Below are 22,087 nucleotides of genomic sequence, written 5' to 3' on the forward strand. Positions count from 1 at the left end.
GTGAACTCCGCAATCTTGAAAGTTAAGTTGATTCACAAATAAATTAGGATTAATGATGTAGAAATGTGTGACTACAAAATGTTTTTCTTTTACTCAATTTCAGCTTCGACGAAACCCAAGAAGACAAAGAAGTACTTCGATTCCGAAAAAAATGATGTAAAATCGACTGACGATCACGCAACTATATCTGTACTTTGATTTCGAAAAAAATATTAGACAAAATTATCTTCAACCTTGTAAACTTTCGGACTACATGAAAAAAAAGACCAAAGAAATGTATAAATTAGACAAAATTATTAACCTTGTAAACTTTCGGACTACTAAAAAAGACCAAATATTGTAAAATTGTCGAAAAAAATGATGTAAAATCGACCGACGATCACACAACTATATCTGTACTTCGATTCCTGCCTGTTTCGCTCCTGGCAGGTGTGTCACGATCGTAAGGGACACCAACTCAAAAAGTCAAACGAGAGCTCATCAGAACAGTGCACAGAAGGGGCCAATTTGGATGAAACTCAACCAACCAACTAAGGAGATCCTCCGGTAATGAACCCAGCCATCATAAAAGGTAATTTGATATTTGATAAACTGAACCCAGCAAACTTGAAATGTAAGTTGATTTTAGGCGAACTGTAGGTTTGCCTATGCAAATGGCCTGGAGAAGCAGTTTTCATTGAAAATGAATAGAGTACCGGTGTGTCAACAAGGCATAAACATTGGCTGTTGAACCAATAGTGTTGATTTTTGGTGTCATGGTTTGGCTTATAATGAATTCTCGAGCCCACAAAAATTTCATAGTGATCAAGTTATTTTTAGGGGACTTATTCTTGAAAAACACGTAAAAACCCTGCTTTTTAGCACTAAGTAATGGCACGTTTTCATACATGTGAATTTGCATACTTGGAATTGAAATATATAAAAGTTCATTCGGATGGAAACTCTTCTAGGAATCGTATGTTCGCTTATAATTTGTTCGGTGTTACGAATATAACCGAGTAGGCTATTCTAGGTATATTATTTATGGAAATTATTATGATAAATTCTAAATGAAATATTTTGTCATTACAGGATATCTTCTTTTAATCATTGCAGCTAAATTTCAACTATAAGAAAAAACCCAGCTTGAGATCGACTACTCGTCCAAAATCAACCAACTGGAACAGTGCACAGATGAGGCCAACTAACAAACTAACTGATAGGATAATCGGCGATAACCAAGCAATCATATAAGGTAACTTGATATACGTGGAATTATTTCGATAAATTCTAAATGAAATATTTTGTGATTACAGGATATCTTCTTTTAATCATTGCAGCTAAATTTCAACTATGAGAAAAACCCAGTTTGAGATCAACTACTCGTCCAAAATCGACCAACTGTAACAGCGCACAGATGAGGCCAACAAGAATCCAACTTATCAACAAACAAACTTAAGATGATCCACGCCGATTACGAACCAAGCAATCATTAAAGGTAACTTGATATACATGAAATTATTTCGATAAATTCTAAATGAAAAATTTTGTCATTACGGGATATATCTTCTTTTAATCATTGCAGCTAAATTTCAACTATGAGAAAAACCCAGTTTGAGATCAACTACTCGTCCAAAATCGACCAACTGGAACAGCGCACAGATGAGGCCAACAAGAATCCAACTTATCAACAAACAAACTTAAGATGATCCACGCCGATAACGAACCAAGCAATCATTGCAGGTAACTTGATATACATGAAATTATTTCGATAAATTCTAAATGAAATATTTTTTCATTACAGGATATCTTCTTTTAATCATTGCAGCTAAATTTCAACTATGAGAAAAACCCAGTTTGAGATCAACTACTCGTCCAAAATCGACCAACTGGAACAGCGAATAGATGAGGCCAACTGACTAACAAACTAAAAGGATAATTGCCGATAACCAAGCAATCATAAAAGGTAACTTGATATACATGGAATTATTTTGAAATTCTAAATGAAATATTTTGTCATTACAGGATATCTTCTTTTAATCATTGCAGCTGAATTTCAACTATAAGAAAAAACCCAGCTCGAGATCAACTACTTGTCCAAATCGACCAACTGGAACAGTGCACAGATGAGGCCAACTAACTAACAAACTAATAAGATAATCGCCGATAACGACCCAAGCATAAAAGGTAACTTGATATACGTGGAATTATTTTGATAAATTCTAAATGAAATATTTTGTCATTACAGCATATCTTTGTTTGCTCATTTCAGCTAAATCCTATCTATATGAAACTGCCCAGCTTTAAATCAATGACTCATCAAATATCTACAGATAAGCTCAGCCCACTGAACAATCCAAGGTTGAATCAAATGCATCAACCAATTGCATCAACCAATCCAAAATCTACAAACTGGAACGGTGCACAGAAAAGACCAGAACTGAACCCAGCAATCTTTAAAGGTAAGTTGATATACATGAAATCACCTGTATATAGAAATTTCAGTCCTCATATGAATATCATTTAATAAGTGGCTATCATCAAAGTCTATTTACCAGTCAACATTGCTGAACTTTTATCTTCACTAGTCTTAAACAGTGATGAACTAGTCCTACTACTGCAATTAATTATTGGGGTTTAAATCAGCAATTGACGTCAATGAATTTTACTTTGTGAAAAACAGGGTGGCTTGTAATTTAAAATGACACGTAAATTAGGATAAATCTATCTGAAATGTTTTGCTTACTTCACTTTGTTTCAGCCATACTACATCTCGGAAAAATTGGCCTGTAGAAAACACTCACAAGTAGAAGAAAACTGATCGACCCATTTGCTAATGAAAACTGCAGAAGCCCAGATGAAAAGTTGAGGATCCAGCAACGGATTAATCACTCAATGATGGATTCTTCTACAATCGGTGGTTGATTTCTATAAAACCGCAGAGACAATAGTGAATCTCATAAGCACTGATTCAGGATAAACACTGTTTTAAAAGCAGCAAAGACAATAGTGTATCTTATTAGGAGCAGCATAGATAATAGTGCATGTTATAAACACTGAAATCCAGGAGCGGCGAAGACAATAGCCGACTTCTGTAGTAAAGTATTGATTTTTTTGCTTATCACCTTTTTCAAACCAGTCTGATGGATAATATAGTGTTTTCGAGGAAACTATTTGATAATGTTTATGCAATGTGAGAGTCTAATAAAAGCTAAGCTCCATTAATGCACGATTTTGGTCTGCGATCCTTGGTCGATAGATAAGTCAAGTTAAGTTAGTCACTAGGGGTAAATGGTCGTGTTGAGTGCCTAGTTTTCACTCGTAGGTCTTGTTGAGTTAACTCCTAAACTGAGATATAGTTTCAACATGAATTGTGAGTTTAATCATCCAACTTACCATAGTTAAACATAGTCAACTGTGGCTATTTGTCCGTGTAGATATCACATAGTTAGGAATCATAGAACATAACGTTAGACCAGGGTTGATGTACAAATATTAACTATTTGCTGAATTGTAGATGTACAAATTCGAAGGTAATCAATTTGAAAAATTTGAAACAAATCATAGATTTCGATTTAAGCCTCCATCAATCTGTTTGATGATCATATCTACGTATTTGAAAACTAAAGCTTTATCTGAAAGGAGACCATTATTTACATTTGAGACTAATTTTTAACGTTTTAACATTGTTAATAGCTGTTTGAACTTCTTTTATTGTAATGGGTAAATCCATATCACGAGATGGCTCTCCTGAATAATCTCTTAGCTTCAAATCGGGTGTATAATGATTATTAAGGAGTGGCAGTGAATCAGTAGCGCTTTCTTAAAATGGGCCCAGAACTTTACAGTGAAAAAATGCCTGCAGTTGTAAATAGAGGAGTATAAATAATACATAACTACAAACTGCAAGTACATAGATTAATTCTAAAAAATAAAAAAAACCAATAGATAATAAATAGAATAAACAACAATACAAACAAACAACAAATTAATATTCTATTTACATGAAAAGGCATTTTTTCAAATATTTATCAACAAGGTTCTTCATTTATCGAACAACCTTCCCTAAGTATAGCGAAAAGCCGAGATCTTTTCTGTTGTTATTCAAAGCATTCTATCAACTCAGTTATTGTAATAAACAAAACAAATAACCATTATAAACCTTAACTAAATCGAAAACATTTAAAAAAATAACTGATATGATAGAATGCTTTGAATAACTGTGATGAAAGATCGACCCGTCCTTTCAACTAGCCGCGTTCAATCACTGCTGTGACTGTTTATTGTTATACATGGGTAGACTTACTATCTAAAATCTGGTACATACATTTTAATTTTTAGAAAGAATTTAAAACAGCTATAAACTTAAGTTATTGATGTTATTGATTAGTTACCGATTGTATAATTATGTTGAAGCTGCCAGGAAAAACGTCAGAATACTTAGTATGTAATGTCAAGGTGTTTGGAAATCTTTAAGACAAGGCAAAGTTGGCAAAATTCTAGTTTTCTAGTGAAAGTAATGATTAATTGATACTAAGAGTTCCAAAGTGAATCTGAGTTTCTCATCTCTTAGTTTTAATGCTTTTATGTTGGAGATTGTTATTGTAACACAGTTCGCGTGTTTGTAAATTAGGAACTTGCATGACGATTCCTCGGTTAAGATATTATTGTTGTGTGAATAAAACGATGTACATTTTCATCATTCATGTTAAAACTTTTCAGTTGTTAAGTTTTATTGCAAAAATTTCACTTTGGTGCTTTTCAGTGGTTCATAAAATACTGATCTAATCAAGGCCCTGTCGAAAATAGCGAGAGCATAGAATCATTGTCCTAGCTTTGTTTTGATTATCAGTTTAACCACGTCTGTGTGGGGCCTGTAATATCTGGACAAGAAGAATTTCTGATCTTTATATAGAGTTGTATTTATATCTACTATCAAGTTGAATAAAACAATTAAGAAGTTTTAAAAGCTTTGAGACATAGAATTACACAAGCCCGGTGGATGAGTGATTATGATAACCTTCATGCCCTAATGAAAATATACTTGTCCCGGGCAATTGGACTAGTGCTTAAATCAGACCCTGCTTTGTTTCAAATGTAAAATTTGTGAAAAAGTAGTTGATAATATAATGTTTGAGAGAAATCTCTTAAAGACGAGGAAAATTTGGCAATGTTTTTAGTTTTCTAGTAATAATTAAGATTAATTAGTTAACCTTACGCTTTCCAGAGCGAGTGAATCTGTAGGTTTAATGTTTTTTCTTGATAATTGATAAGATGTCCTCAATCTCGATGTCATTTGAAAAGTTGACGATGATAGATTCATATTTCATGAAATATAACAAAGTGTCGGTTATATTGACCTCATGAATTGTCAAATTCATAATCTTAGACTTTCTGACTAGTCCTTTTTTCGGTGTTTTATGGATCAAAGTTTACAACTCTTTGTGTATTTTTGTTATTTTCCCATTGATGCAAATTGTATGAATCAGCTGTAGTGGAAATGTATCATACATAAAGACTTATAAATAGGCCTACCTTACATGTAACTTTTGTGATTTTAAAGTTAGTACAACTTCATTATAGTAATAGAAATAAAATTGCTATTAGAATTTGAGAAAATAAGCTAAAAGTTAATAATTTGATATGTGAAAATAAAATGATGCAAAGCATGTAAATCAGATTGATTAATCCTACGCTTTCCAGAGTATTTGGCCAGGTTTATCTCTGGTTTTAGTGCGGGGGCCATGTACAATTGAGTCCATGGTTGGGCCATAGACTTTTTTGTTTTAGAGTCTATGTTTGGACGAAGGGGCGTATAAACACTCATTTATAGTTTATAGCCTTGGTGGTTGGACTAGTTGTTTTTTGAAAGTCCACGTGTTTGAGGAGCTTACGTTATAATTCCTCGAGCAATCCTGGCATTTTGTATAATTGTTGTATGAGAATAAATATGATTTTGAAATTTGTCATTCGTTGAGTTAAGAAACAAGTGATACTAAAACGAAGCACTACTAAATAAAAAGACTATATGCACCAGAGAAAACCGACCAATTTACGTTTCACATGCATTTGTTTATATCTGGTATTGCTTACACTAATTAGCAGAGGTGGTTGAATACACAGATAGATGGCACACCCAGTGATGATTTCTAATGAGTGCAATAGCCCATCGGACTTCGTTTTAGTCGTGCATAGTTCTTACACCTCTCAGTGCATAGGTCTTAGTTTTAGTAGTGCATAGTTTTAATAACACCACCATTTCACTGCCCTTCTATTAAATTCACTGCTTTTCACGGCCGGTCCGTGAATCATTTATAAACCCTGGCAGTTGAATCAGATGCAGTTTCCTGGAAAACCTTTAAAGGCCCACAGGCAGTACAAAAGCCCAATCAATGTCAGACAAGGCAGTATCTTTGAACCCGTGGAGCAGTGAGGAGCTCCAACGATTGAAACTGGAATTCTCCTATTTTCTCTGTCAGTTATCCGGTTTGGATTCTCCTTTTTGTCAATGCATAATATATTCATTTCTGCAGTCAAAATTATGTTTCAGGCCCTCCTCTTTGAGTAATTAAGCAATTTCGCTGGTATTTTCTTCAAGATTTGAATCTTTGAATGACGTAAAGGGAGGAGTTATCCAGTGAATCAACGTAGCTTTCATGGCACAGTACCGGTAGATTGATTAATGTGGCTGTCTGAGGCCTTCTTTGATGGTAAATAATGTGATATGATATAAAATAAGTGAAGCATTCTGATGAATTCAATAGGGGAGAGGAGATGGAGAGGGGAGTCTGTAATTCAACGGGAAAAGTTTCAAAAGTTTGAAGAACCATCGCACCGTGCGCAAATACTCTTCGGGGTTAGCTAGGGCAAGATAACATTAATTCCACAGGAGCTTGTCACAATTTGACGGAGGATGGATGACATCAATATCCCTATACATAAAATGAAAAGGATACTGGTGTCATCCATCCTCAATTGTGACATACCGGCCCGAAGCGAGATATGCAGAATTGTTAATCGGGATTCGAACCTAAGTATGCGGAAGTTGTTACTGTCAATCAAATTAAAGTTTATTGAATCTAGAAAAGAAAATTATTTAGCATACGATGTAACAAAATCGCAGAGTGAGAGTTGAGGCCCAACAGCTGAACGGTGTCTGGTCGCTCAAAGGTCGTTGGTTGATATTGGAAAGGTCAGTAATTTGTCCGCATTTTTTCTTTGTAAATATATTTCATTATCCTTAAAGTCATTATTGTCATCGAGGCTGTCACGGACCGGACCCTCACAAACGAACAACTAATAAAACAGAAAACAGAAGCTGTGCCCTGTGTGTGGTGGGGCCTGGTGGTGGTGGTGGCTATGCCAATCAATTCAACAGAACAGAAGAAAATTTGAGAAATCTATATTCATCGTTGTCATCATCATCGTTTCAGATGACACTCATCAGAAGTTTGCAGTTTGTTGTTCGCACGCAGCCCGTTCTAGTTCGATACACTTGCCGCAGCAGCTATCACGGAGGAGGGGGCGCTTCGGTTAATAGCGGCGCCGGTGAGAATGTGGTTATTGATCTGCGTAGTGATACGGTTACTCAACCGAACGCAGCTATGAGGCTCGCGATGCAAAACGCGACGGTCGGCGATGATGTTTTCGGGGAAGATCCAACTGTCAACTGTAAGTTATATAACATCTTTTGAAAATGCATCCAGGTGTCATCTCACCTCCAGGTGTCGTTTTGATGTATCATCTGTAGGTACGTTATAACGACAAGTAAAATCGATTAAAATCTTTAGATATTAAATGATTGAATGATATTTCAGCTCTGCAGGACAGATGTGCCAAATTATTCGGCAAGGAAGCTGCTTTATTTATTCCGACGGGAACTATGGGTAACCTCATCGCGCGTACGTATTCAAATTCTTTAAAATGCCTACAATTCAGTTATAAAACCTCCCATAACAAATACCTTTCCACAGCAAACATTTCCCCCCTACCCCAAGATGGAAGGCGTTCGTAAAGATAGGTTTACTATATTTCTAGTGATGCATTCAATAGATTTTTCAATGTGATTTTTCAGTGATGGTTTACTGTGATGGCCGTGGTTTAGAATGTTTACTCGGTGATAAGTCTCATATTTTCCTCTATGAACAAGGCGGCATGGCTCAGGTTAGTTTTCTACCTATTTACTTTGTAGATTCGATTAAAGCGAAGAGACAATTATTCGGAATTTGTTTCACAGGTGCTGCTATCTTTTAATAGAGATAGAAACTAATTACTAATAACATCGATACACCGCGATGCGATGTACAATCAAAGTCAATCACCAATGTTTTACACTGCACTGCGGTGTAGATGCATTGAAAAGGTCAATTTTTTGGGAAACTTCATCGTTACTGCAGCATTCATCTGACTTTAAACAACTTTGAGCAACTGGCCCCGAATGTTTGAAATTATATTTCATAGATAGCAGGCGTGCATCCGCGTACGGTGTCCAATTTGAAAGATGGGACTTTCGATTTGACGGAATTGGAATATAAAATCCGGATATCCGATGATGTACATCAGCCGGTTACTCGTATGATCTGCGTGGAGAATACGCACAACGTCTGTGGTGGGCGTATAATGCCTATAGACTTCCTTAAACACGTAAGTGGACTTTATTCTGAGATTGGTTTCTATAATTCAGTGGGGAACCAGTAATACTATTGTGCGTAGCCCACATAAGCGGTAACGTCACAGAGTCGGCATTCCCTTCAGTTTACATTTCTATCCAAAAATGCCAGGAACTCATCTTTGGATTGAGTAACTGTTGACTTTAGAAAGTGCTGAATTTGGCATCAGTCTGACTGCTACAAAGCCTGAAATATTGTTAATGAAGTTGTTGTGTATTTTTTAATTGCTCTATACAGTTATTCGCTCATATTTCACGTAATATTTCAGTTGTATCAAATAGCGAAGAAGAACGAGATAAATATGCACATGGACGGAGCTCGACTGATGAATGCAGCCGTTGCTCTGGATATTCCTGTTTCGGATATAACCCGGTTTACTGATACCGTTACGATGTGCTTTTCAAAAGTAAGCTATACATTTATTGAAGAGTCCAATAAATATCCAGTGAAATTTGACTCGGATTTTGGTTGCAGCGTAGAAATATACTGTACTGGTTAATTATTGTTTTAGGGACTTGGCGCCCCGATTGGATCAATATTGTCGGGATCTGCTGATTTCATTCAAGGGTAAGTCCAGCATGAACACCAACGCACATTTCATGATAATTGAATACATAGTGAGCCAAAATCATTTTCTCTTCATGAAGTTTTTCGAGCTTTCATTGTTCCAGGTTTTAGCTTATCAACAAATTTCAACAAATTTCTAATTAAATTAGACTCCTAACTACTAACTCGAATTGATTTGGCTGCAGTGATTTCTGTTCGAGTTTTGACGATGAAATTCAATTCACATTCTGTTGCAATAGTTCGGACATTTGTATTTCAGAGTCATAGAATTAATTTGACAATAATTTGAAAGCATTCGAGTTAAGAGGAGTCTACTGTATCAACTCCTCAACTTCATGATTGGCTTAAATCATGAAATATTTTGTAAATGTTTTTAGAGCGAACCGATTGAGGAAGTGTTTAGGAGGCGGTATGAGACAGGCGGGAGTTCTTGCGGCTGCTGCTCACGTCGCACTCGACGAGGCTCAATCTAAATTGAAAACCGATCATCATCACGCTCGCCAATTAGCCGAAGGTTCGTTGTTTTAGATTTTAAAGTTTCGAAAATCATGACTCGATTTGGCGGTTCTCGGTCAAGTTGAACTATGTATAGTTGAAATAAGTTCAGTTCTGGGTCCAGTTCCACAGTTCTAAGTTAAGATTTGACCCTGGGTTAAAACATTGAAAATGAACTAACTTTAACTCAGAGTTAACTCTAACTCACAACTGTGGAACTGGGTCCTGGGTAAACTGTGGAGTTAAATTTCCAGGGTCCCTAAGACTCCTTAAAAATCTCTTTCTAAACAGAAAATGCTTTTTAAGTTCTAAGTTAGAAATTTGGTAAAAGAAACTTTAAGTATTATTCGCTATAAATGTGGTAGACATTTTGTGGTATAAATGGTATAATCTTGTTGTGTATATTCAGCGTTGAATCACCACGGTAAAGGAATCGTCAGCGTTGATTTGAACGGAATCGAAACGAACATCGTGATGATCAATATGGAAACTGACGATATTTCAGCGGAAGATTTATGTGAAAGATTCGCTCAGGTTCGTTCGCATATCGATGATTGTCTTGTTTTGTTTTTGAGTAACTGTTTCGCATTTCAACTGGCATAGCTGTAATACACACACAATTCAGTACAAGTTTACTATAAGCATTTGAATTCTATAGTATATCATGTATAACGTTATGAGTATTCCTGATGACTACTGGTAGATATACCGGTAGTCGAATAATCATTAACTCAAGCAATAGAATAGAATAGAAATTTATCTAACATTACATTATTTGACATAATAACGGTATTACATAAGATATGGAAAGGAAGGAAAGTATCACAAAATCATAAGGGCTACATCGAGGAAAGATTTTGGACTTTTACTCAAAATGAAAAGTTAATGTTATTTCATATGAATCAAATTCGTTCATGCCTCCACAGTTTTGATTGATGCTTTTCATGTTACATAGTGAAGATGATTACAAATGAAATGGGTATTGGTCAGGAGTCAGTCACAGGGGCAGATTTAGGGAGTGGTCTCGGGGGTCCGGACTCCTGCTTTTCCATTGAGGTTGCCGTTTTTCTCAATTCAAATATTGTTAAAACCTGCAAATTTGATGTTCATTCTTTTGGAAATTGCATATTTTCGGATGCAGTTCTGTAAAAAAAAATCTACCTCCAAAGGTTGTTGATGTTAGTAGCAAATGACATGACTGCTTTATCTGGAAAAAATACCTTTTCTTGTCTTCTGGACCCCGGCCTTCCAATTTTCCTAGATCCGCCCCTGAGTCAATCGAAAGCGGCAACATGAACCAAACTCTTTCAGGTCAGTAACGACGAGCTGAAACAGCAGACGCCGCCGGCTGTAGTCAAAATGCGACCAACGCGTTTCTCACCTCGCGTTATTCGTCTTGTTTTACATCGCGATATTAATCCTGATTATTTTGCGATGTTGCTTGAGAAATTACCATATGTTTTTGCTGACGTTCTACATCGAGGTACAGTTTGATAGAAAAAGGTGGCTTCGTTGTGTCTGTATTTAGAACCTGGGATTCCTATGAGTATTGTAATGGTAATCATGGTTCTCACAGGACATACCCGGTACAGTGTGGCCACTGACCTGGAAAACCACGAAACACAAGGGAAAAACTTGGGAAGAATTTTGAATTCATGTCTCTGAGGGAACCATAAGTATCGGTAATAGTAACATCTCTTGTTTGCAACAGGTGTTTTTTTGTTGATGCTTTTCATCATTTTTATGAACAACAATAAAATGGCAACGATTGAGAACTTCTTTGCTCTGTTTCGGTCATGTCTAACATTAGTACATGAATGAACATCAGTCACTTCTAACTTCACTAGAAAATTCACAGTGATTGTTTTTGATAGCTGACTTGCACCCGTCTTGCTTCACTAACAGAATGGCAATAGATGTAGGTAGAAACTGTCTATAACACTGAGAACTGGTTTTCATAATTATATTCCCTGCATTTCCTTACCTTATTAATGTTTAAATTTTAATGCTTATGTTGTTTGATATATCTTACATACTCGCTTGCCAGGATTTGATTGGATCCCGCTGAGGCTCACACCAACACAACCCCTGACTGCGGACCCTTCATTGGTCTGTTAAATCGTTACATTGCCCAAGATTACTTTGGCTTAGCGGCCTCCAATTTCTGTATAAAGTCAATCAGAATCGTTGTCTGAAATCTTCAGCGGTGTAATAGACCTGAGGGTTTGCGACCAGGGCTTGGTGTGAGGCATTCAAACCCTGGCAAGCAAGGATGTGTATCTTAATGTAGGAATTCATATATTCAACAAAGATAGATAGTGTATTTTGGTATAATTGTAGTCAGTAGAACTCGGATAAGTGATCAGTATTTTTGAGTCCTGGTTACTGACTCTGCTATAGTCTATGACGCCTTGCTTTATCTGAAAAATGCATTAGTCATTTCTTTGAACTGTTGCCTTCGAATTTTCCCCCGAGGGGGCAGTAGATCAGGTCTCTACTGTAGTGTGTCTACCCAGGATTACATGACATTTCCTGCTTTTTCAGGTGACGGAAGCTGAAAGAGCAGAATTAGGCGAAGAAATAGTCGTGCAGCTATTGGCATTCTCCGAGAAACTGGTCCGTTTTGTCACCCATCAAAATTTAGATTCCGTCTCAGTTGAAAAGGCGACTAGAAAAATGAAATTCGTTCTGGACGAATACGCTTTGAAGCACTGCACTAACGAGGCAATTAATTCATAGGAATTCGGATCAGTATTTCTTTCTCAGCTGATGTTACAATGGAAAGTCAAAATCAATTGATTCAATGATGATTCCGGTTTGTTCTATTAAGATACGCTGCTTAATAGAAAACGGAACACCCCAGCCCCAGATAAAATTATAGAAAAATCTATTTTAAGAAAATCAACATTTTGACTTGTGGTCTTCAATTGTTAGATTGACTACAATGAGCTAAGATTGATCTTAAATCGAAGCCATGACTGTGTGAAACTGTATAGAGATATATCTATTCAATTATTGTTGATTATGCATTTCGATTATATTTACATTTATAATTATATTATACAGCATGTTACTGTACGTTTTGAAAAAGTGTTGAAATGATTTTATTATCAATGATGGTATTAAGGTTTTTATTGTTAAATATTGAGAAAATAAGAAGTGATTTTATCTTTATATATGATGTTTATGGTGTTTTACATCATCCTTGGAAATTTAGCTTTTACACGTACCAACAGTTTCCATAGTCTTGTACACAGCCATGGTTCGTAAACAACCCCTCTTGGGGGAACCCGTACATTTTCTGGTCTTGGTTGCTTCATGTTGGTGTGGGCTTCGGTAAAAGGCAACAAGCCCTGGCGAGTGAGACAATGAGGACTTGTGCAAGATTTTTCTCAGGTAGATTTCTCAACTGATAGTCTAACAGGCCCAAGGGCAAATTTAGCTGGACCCATATTTTTAGCCAAGATAACTTAGGATCTTCAGTAACCGAGGATCCCAACAGACCTCCTGAAAGGCTGCCCACCTACAGAGGTTGCTCTTCATATACTATGTTACTGTATAATCTAAATTCCTGAATCCGTCTCTGACCTGGCTTAGTCTTTGTGATGTCTACTTTTGAATCCAGCATCTCTACGAGGATATGCTTAACAACCAACAGCAGCAATAATCAAAAAAAGGACTACAGTTGACTAATTTTATTATCTCAAGAAAATAGTTATATATAAACGAGTATTATTAAGGACAAAATCACATCCGTACATGTGTAAAAATCACCATTCTATAAACACAATTCATTACTATTTATGTTATGAAAACAGGAAATTTGTTTAGTAAATCAACAATATAAATACAACTGATTGATTCCAGTTCATCATAGATATATATATTTATCGAGGTAAACTGTTTCATAAATCCAGTGGCGAGACTGATGTTAAGTGGAATTTTCACATTTTTCATCGGGTACCTTCAACTTTTCTTCACTCTTAGAACCTAGATTTTTCAAATAAGAATTATAAGAAAGTACGAATATTCTTTAATTTGAGTATTGTGAGAAACAGTTTCTCTCATGATGCCGAGAAGCAAGAAGGTTTGTAGTTGAAATTGACAGACTGATTCCAAACCAATAGGTCAAAATGAACAGTATCACAAATGATACGCGCACATATATGCAGCATGTGCTTCTCAAGGTAAAACAGAAGAACACTCCATAAAAGCACATCGGAATTCTCTGCAAACGAAGTTTGATATTTTTCCTCATTTCTTAACATCAATCTCACTCTACAAATCAGATGCTATATACCGGTAGTCGGACAGAGTCAATCGTTGACAAATGAGTTTATGAGCGTGTTGTTTCTCAAACTCACAAACTGATCTGTGATAAATCGTTCACTACAGGTCAGTATTTCGTATGAATCGATTTCCTTCGGAATGACGACCGTAATACACATATTTCGACACGCCGTAAGAGCCTGAAAATAACCAGAAACCGCTAAAATACGTAAGTCCTTAAAAGAAATTAACTAGACTTGAAAACTCATTCAGAATTTTCTTAGAATGAGAAACAAATCAATGCTAAGGAATTCGGGGGCCACAGTGGGAGCCATTTCAAAGAATGACTTATATCAGTCACAGTAAACACACAATACTGATGATAAAATTCAACAAAAATTCAAATTCCCCGACTTTTCCCCTGACTCTCAAGACAAGAAGAGCCAAATTTCCCTGATTTTTCCTGCAAGAAATAATTGAAATTCCCTGATATTTGTTGATCTACAAGAACTCTGTAACACTTACCGACTGGACCATTTGGTTGTGCTGTATTTTCAGGTAAAGGAGTGTATGGCGATGGTCTTTCCGGTTCGCAATAAGTCATCTACAAAATGAATTTCTAAAATGAAGCACCCTCTATAGACAACCCTTCGAGTTGATGTCTAGACCGTGAAAAGAAGAGATTGAGTGTTTTATAAATGGATCTAGATTTCTATATATCATTACCATATCGTCATCACGAGCTTTCACAGTTTTCAAAAACTCGCCAACTCGCTCCGCTTCAGACCGTTCAAAATCAGTAACTGGCGATGCATCGATGAACTTCAAATTCGGTAAATTGTGTAACAAATAAAGCCTGAAATATACCGTACAGTATAGTTTAGTTGATGAACTTGCTTATGTGGTTTATTTGAAAATCTATCAGAATGAAAGTCAATGATCAAATGAACAAAATAACTCGAAAGTCATAACTCGAAATATTTGACATGGGTTAACCCAAAGGATAAATCTACTATTCACACTATGTGAAAAGAAGACCTTCTAAAATTGAATGTTTTATACCTGTATTTCTGGTAATCATCATCATCTTTCTCGATGTTCGACAGCTGATTAGGACAGGCCAGATTTCCCAGCAGACTGATGTACGTCAGCGACGGTAAACTCGTTCTTATTTTGTCGATCAGGACGTCTAGATCTGATATTTACGATCGTCAAAGATGAAATGCTGTCATACAGAAAATCCCACAATCAATCCATAAAACATAATTTTGTAGTTAAATCAAGTATTCCTGGAGATGATCACTAGGATATACATGTAGTCTAAATGTCGATAATAAATCATTAACTAAAGGAACTCATTTTCCTTCTCTGAATGAGAAGTTTCTATATCATCACTACAACACAGGCTGCATCGTTTTCAGAATGGTTTGTAAAATGTCACCATCTCTTTTTGAATATGCAATGAATCTAGATATTTGTTAAAAAAGATCAAGAATGGTCGTTTTGTAAAAGGATATTTGATTTTTATTCAGCATGAGCGTGTGTAGATTTTCTAATGGTGGAATTTCTGTGTTGTTGTTTATCTTATTATTGTCAAGTACAAGTTCTTCTAAATGTGTGAATGGCCTTACATCGTCCAGTGAGCTAGAAATATAGATCATTTTCAAAGTGACAAATCATGATAATGATAACGGAATCATTTGGTCTAGCACGAACATTCTCAAGACGAGCATTCCATAAGATAGGGCAAAGGTAGCTATTGAAAGCTTTTTTCCCCATCTTTCGGTGTCAGTTGCTTTGAAGAATAAGCTTATTTAGCTATCATGAACTCTAACAATTTTACCTGAACTGATTAAAACTCAAATCTAGACATCTAACGAGCTCGCTGTATTTAGAGATGATATCTTCAGACAGTTGATCGACATCTGCCCCGATACAAGAAAGCTACAAAAATAAATAAACATAGTGAGAATGCAATTATAAAGCAGTCTTTCCTTTGCAAGATTTTCTCAGAGAACTAGCAGGGATGAAATCAATTGGACTAAAATTAAAGAAATCCCATGATATAATGATTCAACAACTAAAATCTGTTATCCTGATATTTCGTGAAGATTATTCCTTCTCATGTTTAGAGATGAATAAATCTCTGAAGATGGAGAGGAGAAAATGGCAAGTGATACTTTGCCACAATAGTACGGCATTATTCCCGTTAACATTAAAAAATGAGAGCGGATAGGGCAGTATTCAAAGCATATTGATTTAACTCTAAACCACTAAGGATTGCCCAATTCTCTAATGTTTTAACTACATAGAGCACTCAACCTAACCCTATCCCTAGCAGTAAAACGAACCCTTTTTAGACTAATCCTCATAACCATCTGGATCCTCTTAACCCTAATCCTAAACCTAATAATTCTATTGCTATTTACATTTGTATATCTTATCATATATAGATGTCAGCAAAATGGCTTTCACTAAAATAATGATGCGCTGGCAAAATATCCACTTCCAAAGAAAAACTAAGTGGTCAGTCGGAAATGTCAGGATTTTGTTAATTGTGTGGAATAAGCTACAGGAGTCATTTTCACAGTCAAGGCTTCCACTCATACAGGTCTAAGACAATTTTCACATCTTTAAATATGTGTTTGACATTTCTCCTGCTGTTGTCACTCATATGCACACAGTCAGTCAGCAGGTCCCTGCTGACCTCGTAGGGTTTTCAGATCACGTGACCAAAACCGGCCATAGTGCCGTTTTTTCCCACTTCAAAAGTTATGAACTTGATAAATCTTATAATTGTCATCCGATTTACTTGAACTAAATTTATGAGGAAAGATAATAAGCATCTTGTACTGTGTTGAAAATTCCATGTTAATGCGCGGCGTAGTTCGTGAGTTACAAGCTGTTGGACTCCAGCCAACTTTAGATTGTTGATTGACAGGTGCGCGTGTACTCTTCACCGCGGATTTCGAAAAATGCAGTTTTGAGATGCCCATCTTCTAGGCGATACTGCAGAAAAGGGGCGGGACTGGGGATCACGAAACCTTCACAGGTGTTTTCAAAACTTCTTGATTGACATCCAGGTATGCCGTACTTGTTTGTACCGGCAATTTGACCGATTTTGCGACACTTAAAAGATTTTAACGCAATATATTTCATCAAATTTTGAAATTTAGAAATTAGTTCTCCCCCAGGTGGAAAAATATAGTAGTTTTAGTGTATATTGCAAAAGGTTTTAGTTAGATTCGTTAAGCCATCGCTCTCGACTTTTGGGTTAAATTTGGGAAGTATCGAAAAAATTGCTACATCCGGGCATTTTCATTCACTTCCGGGTTCGCGTTAGCGTTTGTTTACATGTGTAAATCAGCTGTTTACGCTAGTTTTAAGTTGTTTTAAGTCATTTTCTCACAGAATCAATGAAATTTATGATAATTACTTTATATTGAGCAACTTTGGGGAAGATGTCGCCGATAAAGCTCAAGAAATCCCGTGTGTCATTCTGAAGGCCTTAGGCCTACCTCATCAATCACACTGAAAAAGCAGCTAGATGAACCCCCAGCCTCTCCCCAATAAAAATGTCCATATGAAACCTAAATTGAAATGAAAATACAATATATATTTATCAAAAAATCATTTATTTATGTTTTGCAAGCTACAATTGAAACGGCCAAAGCTGACTCCTACTCGTAGTCAATTATCATCTTCCTTGGACTTGGGCCGCCACAAAATTTATAATTGCTGTATTTTATTGCTCATATGAAATTCTCAATCCACAATTCCATTAACTTATCTATATTGAAGCTTATTTAGATAAGATGGTTGCAGTTTAAATAACTCCATCTCAGTGAGAGTTAAAGCTTTTAGGACTTGGCCTACATTTTGCATAATGATTCTTTTAAGAGGGGTTGGCTTATTTAACATCATAGTTCTTAGAGTGACCTGCAAAAGATAAAAGTTTCAATTGATAGATCCTTCTTCAAGTACTTTACATACCATAAAGGTTCTTTCTGGATCTTTTTTAGCAACGAGGATCCAATAGGCCTAACGTGACTTGGCCTAAATTTGAAATTCAAGAATTCTTACTGGATCACTAATATTTTCTTACCAATCAACTGAACGCATGAATCCTGATTAAATAGAGGAAGCTGGGGTAAATACGATCAGTCTGATACCAATCATGATGCTTTTTTGGGTTTGAAATACTTTCCGAGCGCCGACAACCATTTGAATCCCAAATATCAATTGTTGCTATTGTGGTTACCATGGCAACCAACTTTTATGTGTTGCGATGTCTGTGGTAAATTATAGTCGGATATATTTATCCCTGTGAAGTCCTAACACAAATAAGTAAACATTTATCCTTTGTTTTTAGCTGATGAATACCTGGAACTGGCAATGAGCCAATTAATTAAGCTAATTACCCTTAATTGGCTTAATTAATAATTAGTTTAAGATTTATAATCAATAAGAAAAGTATTATTCTGTATTTTCCCAAAGTTTGATTGAAATCGGATGACAAATCCCAAAGATATACAAGTTTCTTTTCTACTTTCAATTATTTCTTAACTAAGAAATTGATCATTTGGTCACCATTTGACCTTGTGACCTTTAGTTCATTTCCTAATGAAGACTCTATGGCTGAGAAGTGTGGTTTTCAGCCGACAAATTCCTTCATAACTTTTGAACGGCTTCACCGATTTTAGTTCTGTAAATTGCTATGATCTTATATTAAACCCTTCTTTCATCTAGGCCTTTTCAATTGTTTGTATAGTGTTTGGAAAATTTTCACTTGAAAACCCTCTAGGCCTACCCGGTTCTCTTCAGCTGCAAACACAACGTTCACATCGACATCGTCATCGTTATCAACTTCATTTGTCGTACTGTCATCATGTGGACTTCTTTCAACTGGAGCAATTTCCATTTCTAATGACCTTTTCAAAGACTTGATAACTCCGCTACTCGATGAAATAAGCTGAAAATATATCTAAATTCTTAATGTTTAATTTACAGTCCATCCACCATATTGGAATGTCACATGACTTCTGTTTGACAGCTGAAGCAGAACAACCTTGAGAATCGAGTATTAACATTCACCGAATCAATTCTCGGAGCCACCCGCTATTGTGAACCAGGAAGTAATAAACAAGAAGCGAAGCGGCTCGTGCGAAAATTGTTCTCGTCTTTTTCTGTTAATTGGTTAAAATGGGCATGAGAGCTGACGCTAATGGTATTAAACTGGGACTGCACAGTTTAGAAAGTCGACTTGAAACGTTTAATGATTGGCCTTTTGCCAGTGACTGTCTGTGCACTCCAGAAAAAGTGAGTAGTTCAACTTGCTTGACTCGTTCAACAAGTCGTTGTTGAGACTGAGAACACTTTTCAGAATCATCCAGGTGGCTTAGCTTGAAACATTGGCAGTTGAAACCACAGGCACTTGAATATGGGCTTTGATAATGGATAAATATTTGATAATTTACCAGCGATACGTTAATCCTACTTTAATAGATCCGCCATGTTTTATAATAAATTTACCCATGATGCAACGCGCGCCGGTCGTTTAGCTATACTATACAGAAATGCTGGAAACGATCCTATCTCCGTAATGCTTAAATCTACCCGCAATTATCGGGACCGCCGAACACTGCCGATGATTGCCGAAGTACATCCTTAGTGTCAATTTTAATCCTGAAATATAGGAGCGCCCATAATTTCAATTGTAGATGATTTTTTTGGAAACATTGACAGTGTTTTAGCTCCATTAAAGATTTTAAATGGCAACAAAATTGATTTTTGAAAATTCGCGATGCCTCTTCGGGATTGCTGTGACATCATCTGTCCCGATAACTGCGGGTAGATTTAAGCATTACGGAGATAGGATCATTTCCAGCCTTTCTGTATAATATAGCTAAACGACCGGCGCGCGTTGCATCATGGGTAAATTTATTATAAAACATGGCGGATCTATTAAAGTAGGATTAACGTATCGCTGGTAAATTATCAAATATTTATCCATTATCAAAGCCCATATTCAAGTGCCTGTGGTTGAAACATTGTTTTTTAATCCATTCTAAGCTGTATAGAAGGATGGCCTAAAAGTCTGCATTGAAAGGGAATAAGAAAAAGAGACTCCATGTTTTGAAAGTTTAACAATATATTTTTCCATGTCTACCAACCAAACTTAAGTTATTTTGTCCTTAGTTATTGATACTCGTTTATATTATTTTCTTCAGAAAAAGTGAGTTGTTGAATTGTTGGTGGCTCAGCCCGCTCTCGGTCTAGGGCCTATATAACCTCCTGTGGACTGTGGTTTCTGTTTCTATTTCTAGATGGCTGAAGCAGGTTTTGTACACTGTCCGTCGAATGAAGAGCCAGACCTCGCCAAATGTTACATCTGTTTAAAAGAACTCGATGGTTGGGAACCTACTGATGACCCTTGGTAAAAATTCTACCTTTCGATTTGAATTAAAGCTTATTTACCCTTCTCCCTGTGACCGACATTTGATGTCAGAGGGATAGTTAGTTACCTAGGGGCCTAATCGTTGGTGGTAAGCTTTTTATAATCGGATGATATTATACCAACTTGTGGTTTGTGAAAATATCCGATCGTGAAACTAAACCACAGACAGGTTACTGACTATCAGAGGGACTGAAGTTTAAGCTTAGGTCTTCCTAAGAATTTTGTGAATGATTATGAATATTTTTTTCTATTTCAGGAAAGAGCATTTGTCACATTCGGCTGGTTGTTTGTTTGTCCAGTTCGGAAAGAAGAAGCATACGTTGGCGGAAGTGATTAAATTAGAGTCGGCTCGAAGACAGAATATGATCGTAGGTTGACGATTCAGAAATTACAAACAATCAAAACTTATGACTCTGTATTGTACCTCGAATGCTTTCAACGAGGCGCATTTATTATTCAGGATCCCTCTTGAAAACTGCCGCTTGAAACTTTTAATTGCAACAAAATGCTCGAAACTCCTTCAATCTTGAGAAATAGGCTATTAGAAATTTAAGAGTACTTCTATATCGGTACAGTTGATACCAGGGGCCGGTTGCACAGTCACAGCTTAGACTTAAGACCAGTCTAAGACCAACTTAGTTCTATAGCCAATCTAAAAACAATCTTAACGGGACCAGTCTTAAGATTTAAGACCACTTTTGGACTTATGTCACGACTGTGCAACTGGCCCCAGGATCTTTTGTCACCCTATTAGATGGTTATCGAATTAGAAACTGAGTTTAGAAAAGATGAAAATTTGCCTCCAAAACCACCGGTTCGAACAGTTTACCAACATGGACACTACCGATTTATAAACAATGTAACTATGAATCATTCTTGCGTTTCAGATGAAAGTTATGAAGGAGAAAGTAAAAGAACTTGAGGAATACGCGAAGGAGACCAGAGAACAAATGATATCGTTATTGTAGAGAATAAATCCGGAGATCTGTGTTTATTGGAACCTCGCTCGCTGACTTAAACAACGTAAAGAAAACTGTAAACATAACTTGAGCAGGAACCTGCCTGCTGCATGGAACCAGCTTCCGGTCAGTTCTGTGCAATAAAATTCATCAGATTCATGAAAAATCTGCATTTATATCCATATTCCCTGTGTACGTGACGTTATTTTGTTATATTTTGTCAATCAGTGCTGATGACTTGACAGAACTGAATAAAATCAGAAAATAATTACAAATCTCAAGTCTCTCATGTAAGTCACTTAGTATTGTGTTAGCCAACCAATATGGTGTAGTCAGGTGGACAGGGCACATGGCTGCAAAATGGCACCTCTATAGTGGCGTGTACAGGTCAAAATTCCAGGGCTTGTTCCGTAGTCATGGCTTAGATTCAAGACCAGTCTTAGGCCACCCTAGCAGCAGAACCTCGTTACAACAAACTTAATGAGACCAGAAAATCTGTTGGCTATAACCGATAGTTCGTCATATCCAGTCACAAATATGGAACCAGCCCGGCAGTTGTTTGAATAATGAGATCAGATCCGGAAATGCCACGTTAGGTAGCAATTAACCAAATTCAAGAGCGGCGTATTAAAATCAATAGATATAATTTATTTTTAACAGGAAACATAATATTACATTTTTTCTCTACAAAC

General features: G+C 36.4%; 3 protein-coding genes and 1 long non-coding RNA gene across 6 annotated transcripts; 3 read left to right on the top strand and 1 right to left on the bottom strand.

Moving 5' to 3' along the window:
• The first annotated feature begins 326 nt into the window (after positions 1 to 326).
• LOC141903775 (uncharacterized) lies at positions 327 to 5,918 on the top strand. Its single transcript, XR_012619097.1, has 8 exons — positions 327 to 571; positions 1,096 to 1,234; positions 1,320 to 1,477; positions 1,565 to 1,722; positions 1,808 to 1,945; positions 2,029 to 2,166; positions 2,252 to 2,441; positions 2,741 to 5,918. It is a non-coding gene; the product is annotated as an uncharacterized LOC141903775 (long non-coding RNA).
• A 1,165-nt stretch (positions 5,919 to 7,083) lies between these two features.
• Positions 7,084 to 12,863, top strand: LOC141903687 (uncharacterized). Of its 3 annotated transcripts, none has more exons than XM_074791919.1 (11): positions 7,084 to 7,171; positions 7,413 to 7,650; positions 7,797 to 7,880; positions 8,054 to 8,142; positions 8,440 to 8,622; positions 8,917 to 9,054; positions 9,160 to 9,215; positions 9,593 to 9,729; positions 10,120 to 10,244; positions 11,022 to 11,193; positions 12,255 to 12,410. In XM_074791919.1, exons 2-11 carry the CDS (start codon positions 7,413 to 7,415, stop codon positions 12,266 to 12,268), a joined length of 1,236 nt encoding a protein of 411 aa, XP_074648020.1. In that variant the 5' UTR covers positions 7,084 to 7,171; the 3' UTR covers positions 12,269 to 12,410. The 3 variants fall into 3 exon arrangements, with proteins under 3 accessions (XP_074648020.1, XP_074648018.1, XP_074648019.1); XM_074791917.1 differs by lacking the exon at positions 12,255 to 12,410 and adding an exon at positions 11,287 to 11,704; XM_074791918.1 differs by lacking the exon at positions 11,022 to 11,193 and having other exon boundaries at positions 12,255 to 12,863.
• A 557-nt stretch (positions 12,864 to 13,420) lies between these two features.
• On the bottom strand, positions 13,421 to 19,017 carry LOC141903577 (leucine-rich melanocyte differentiation-associated protein-like). Its single transcript, XM_074791760.1, has 7 exons — positions 18,790 to 19,017; positions 15,823 to 15,923; positions 15,492 to 15,623; positions 15,042 to 15,176; positions 14,706 to 14,835; positions 14,505 to 14,583; positions 13,421 to 14,179 (listed from the first exon to the last, which is right to left on the bottom strand). Exons 1-7 carry the CDS (start codon positions 18,898 to 18,900, stop codon positions 14,100 to 14,102), a joined length of 768 nt encoding a protein of 255 aa, XP_074647861.1. The 5' UTR covers positions 18,901 to 19,017; the 3' UTR covers positions 13,421 to 14,099.
• Positions 19,018 to 19,091: 74 nt separating this feature from the next.
• On the top strand, positions 19,092 to 22,047 carry LOC141903578 (baculoviral IAP repeat-containing protein 5-like). The gene is made up of 4 exons (XM_074791761.1): positions 19,092 to 19,298; positions 20,306 to 20,415; positions 20,693 to 20,804; positions 21,324 to 22,047. The coding sequence occupies exons 1-4, from the start codon at positions 19,182 to 19,184 to the stop codon at positions 21,402 to 21,404; spliced, it is 420 nt and encodes a 139-aa protein (XP_074647862.1). The 5' UTR covers positions 19,092 to 19,181; the 3' UTR covers positions 21,405 to 22,047.
• Positions 22,048 to 22,087: the final 40 nt, after the last annotated feature.

Source organism: Tubulanus polymorphus, chromosome 4 (assembly GCF_964204645.1).
Source record: "Tubulanus polymorphus chromosome 4, tnTubPoly1.2, whole genome shotgun sequence".
Taxonomy (NCBI): domain Eukaryota; kingdom Metazoa; phylum Nemertea; class Palaeonemertea; order Tubulaniformes; family Tubulanidae; genus Tubulanus; species Tubulanus polymorphus.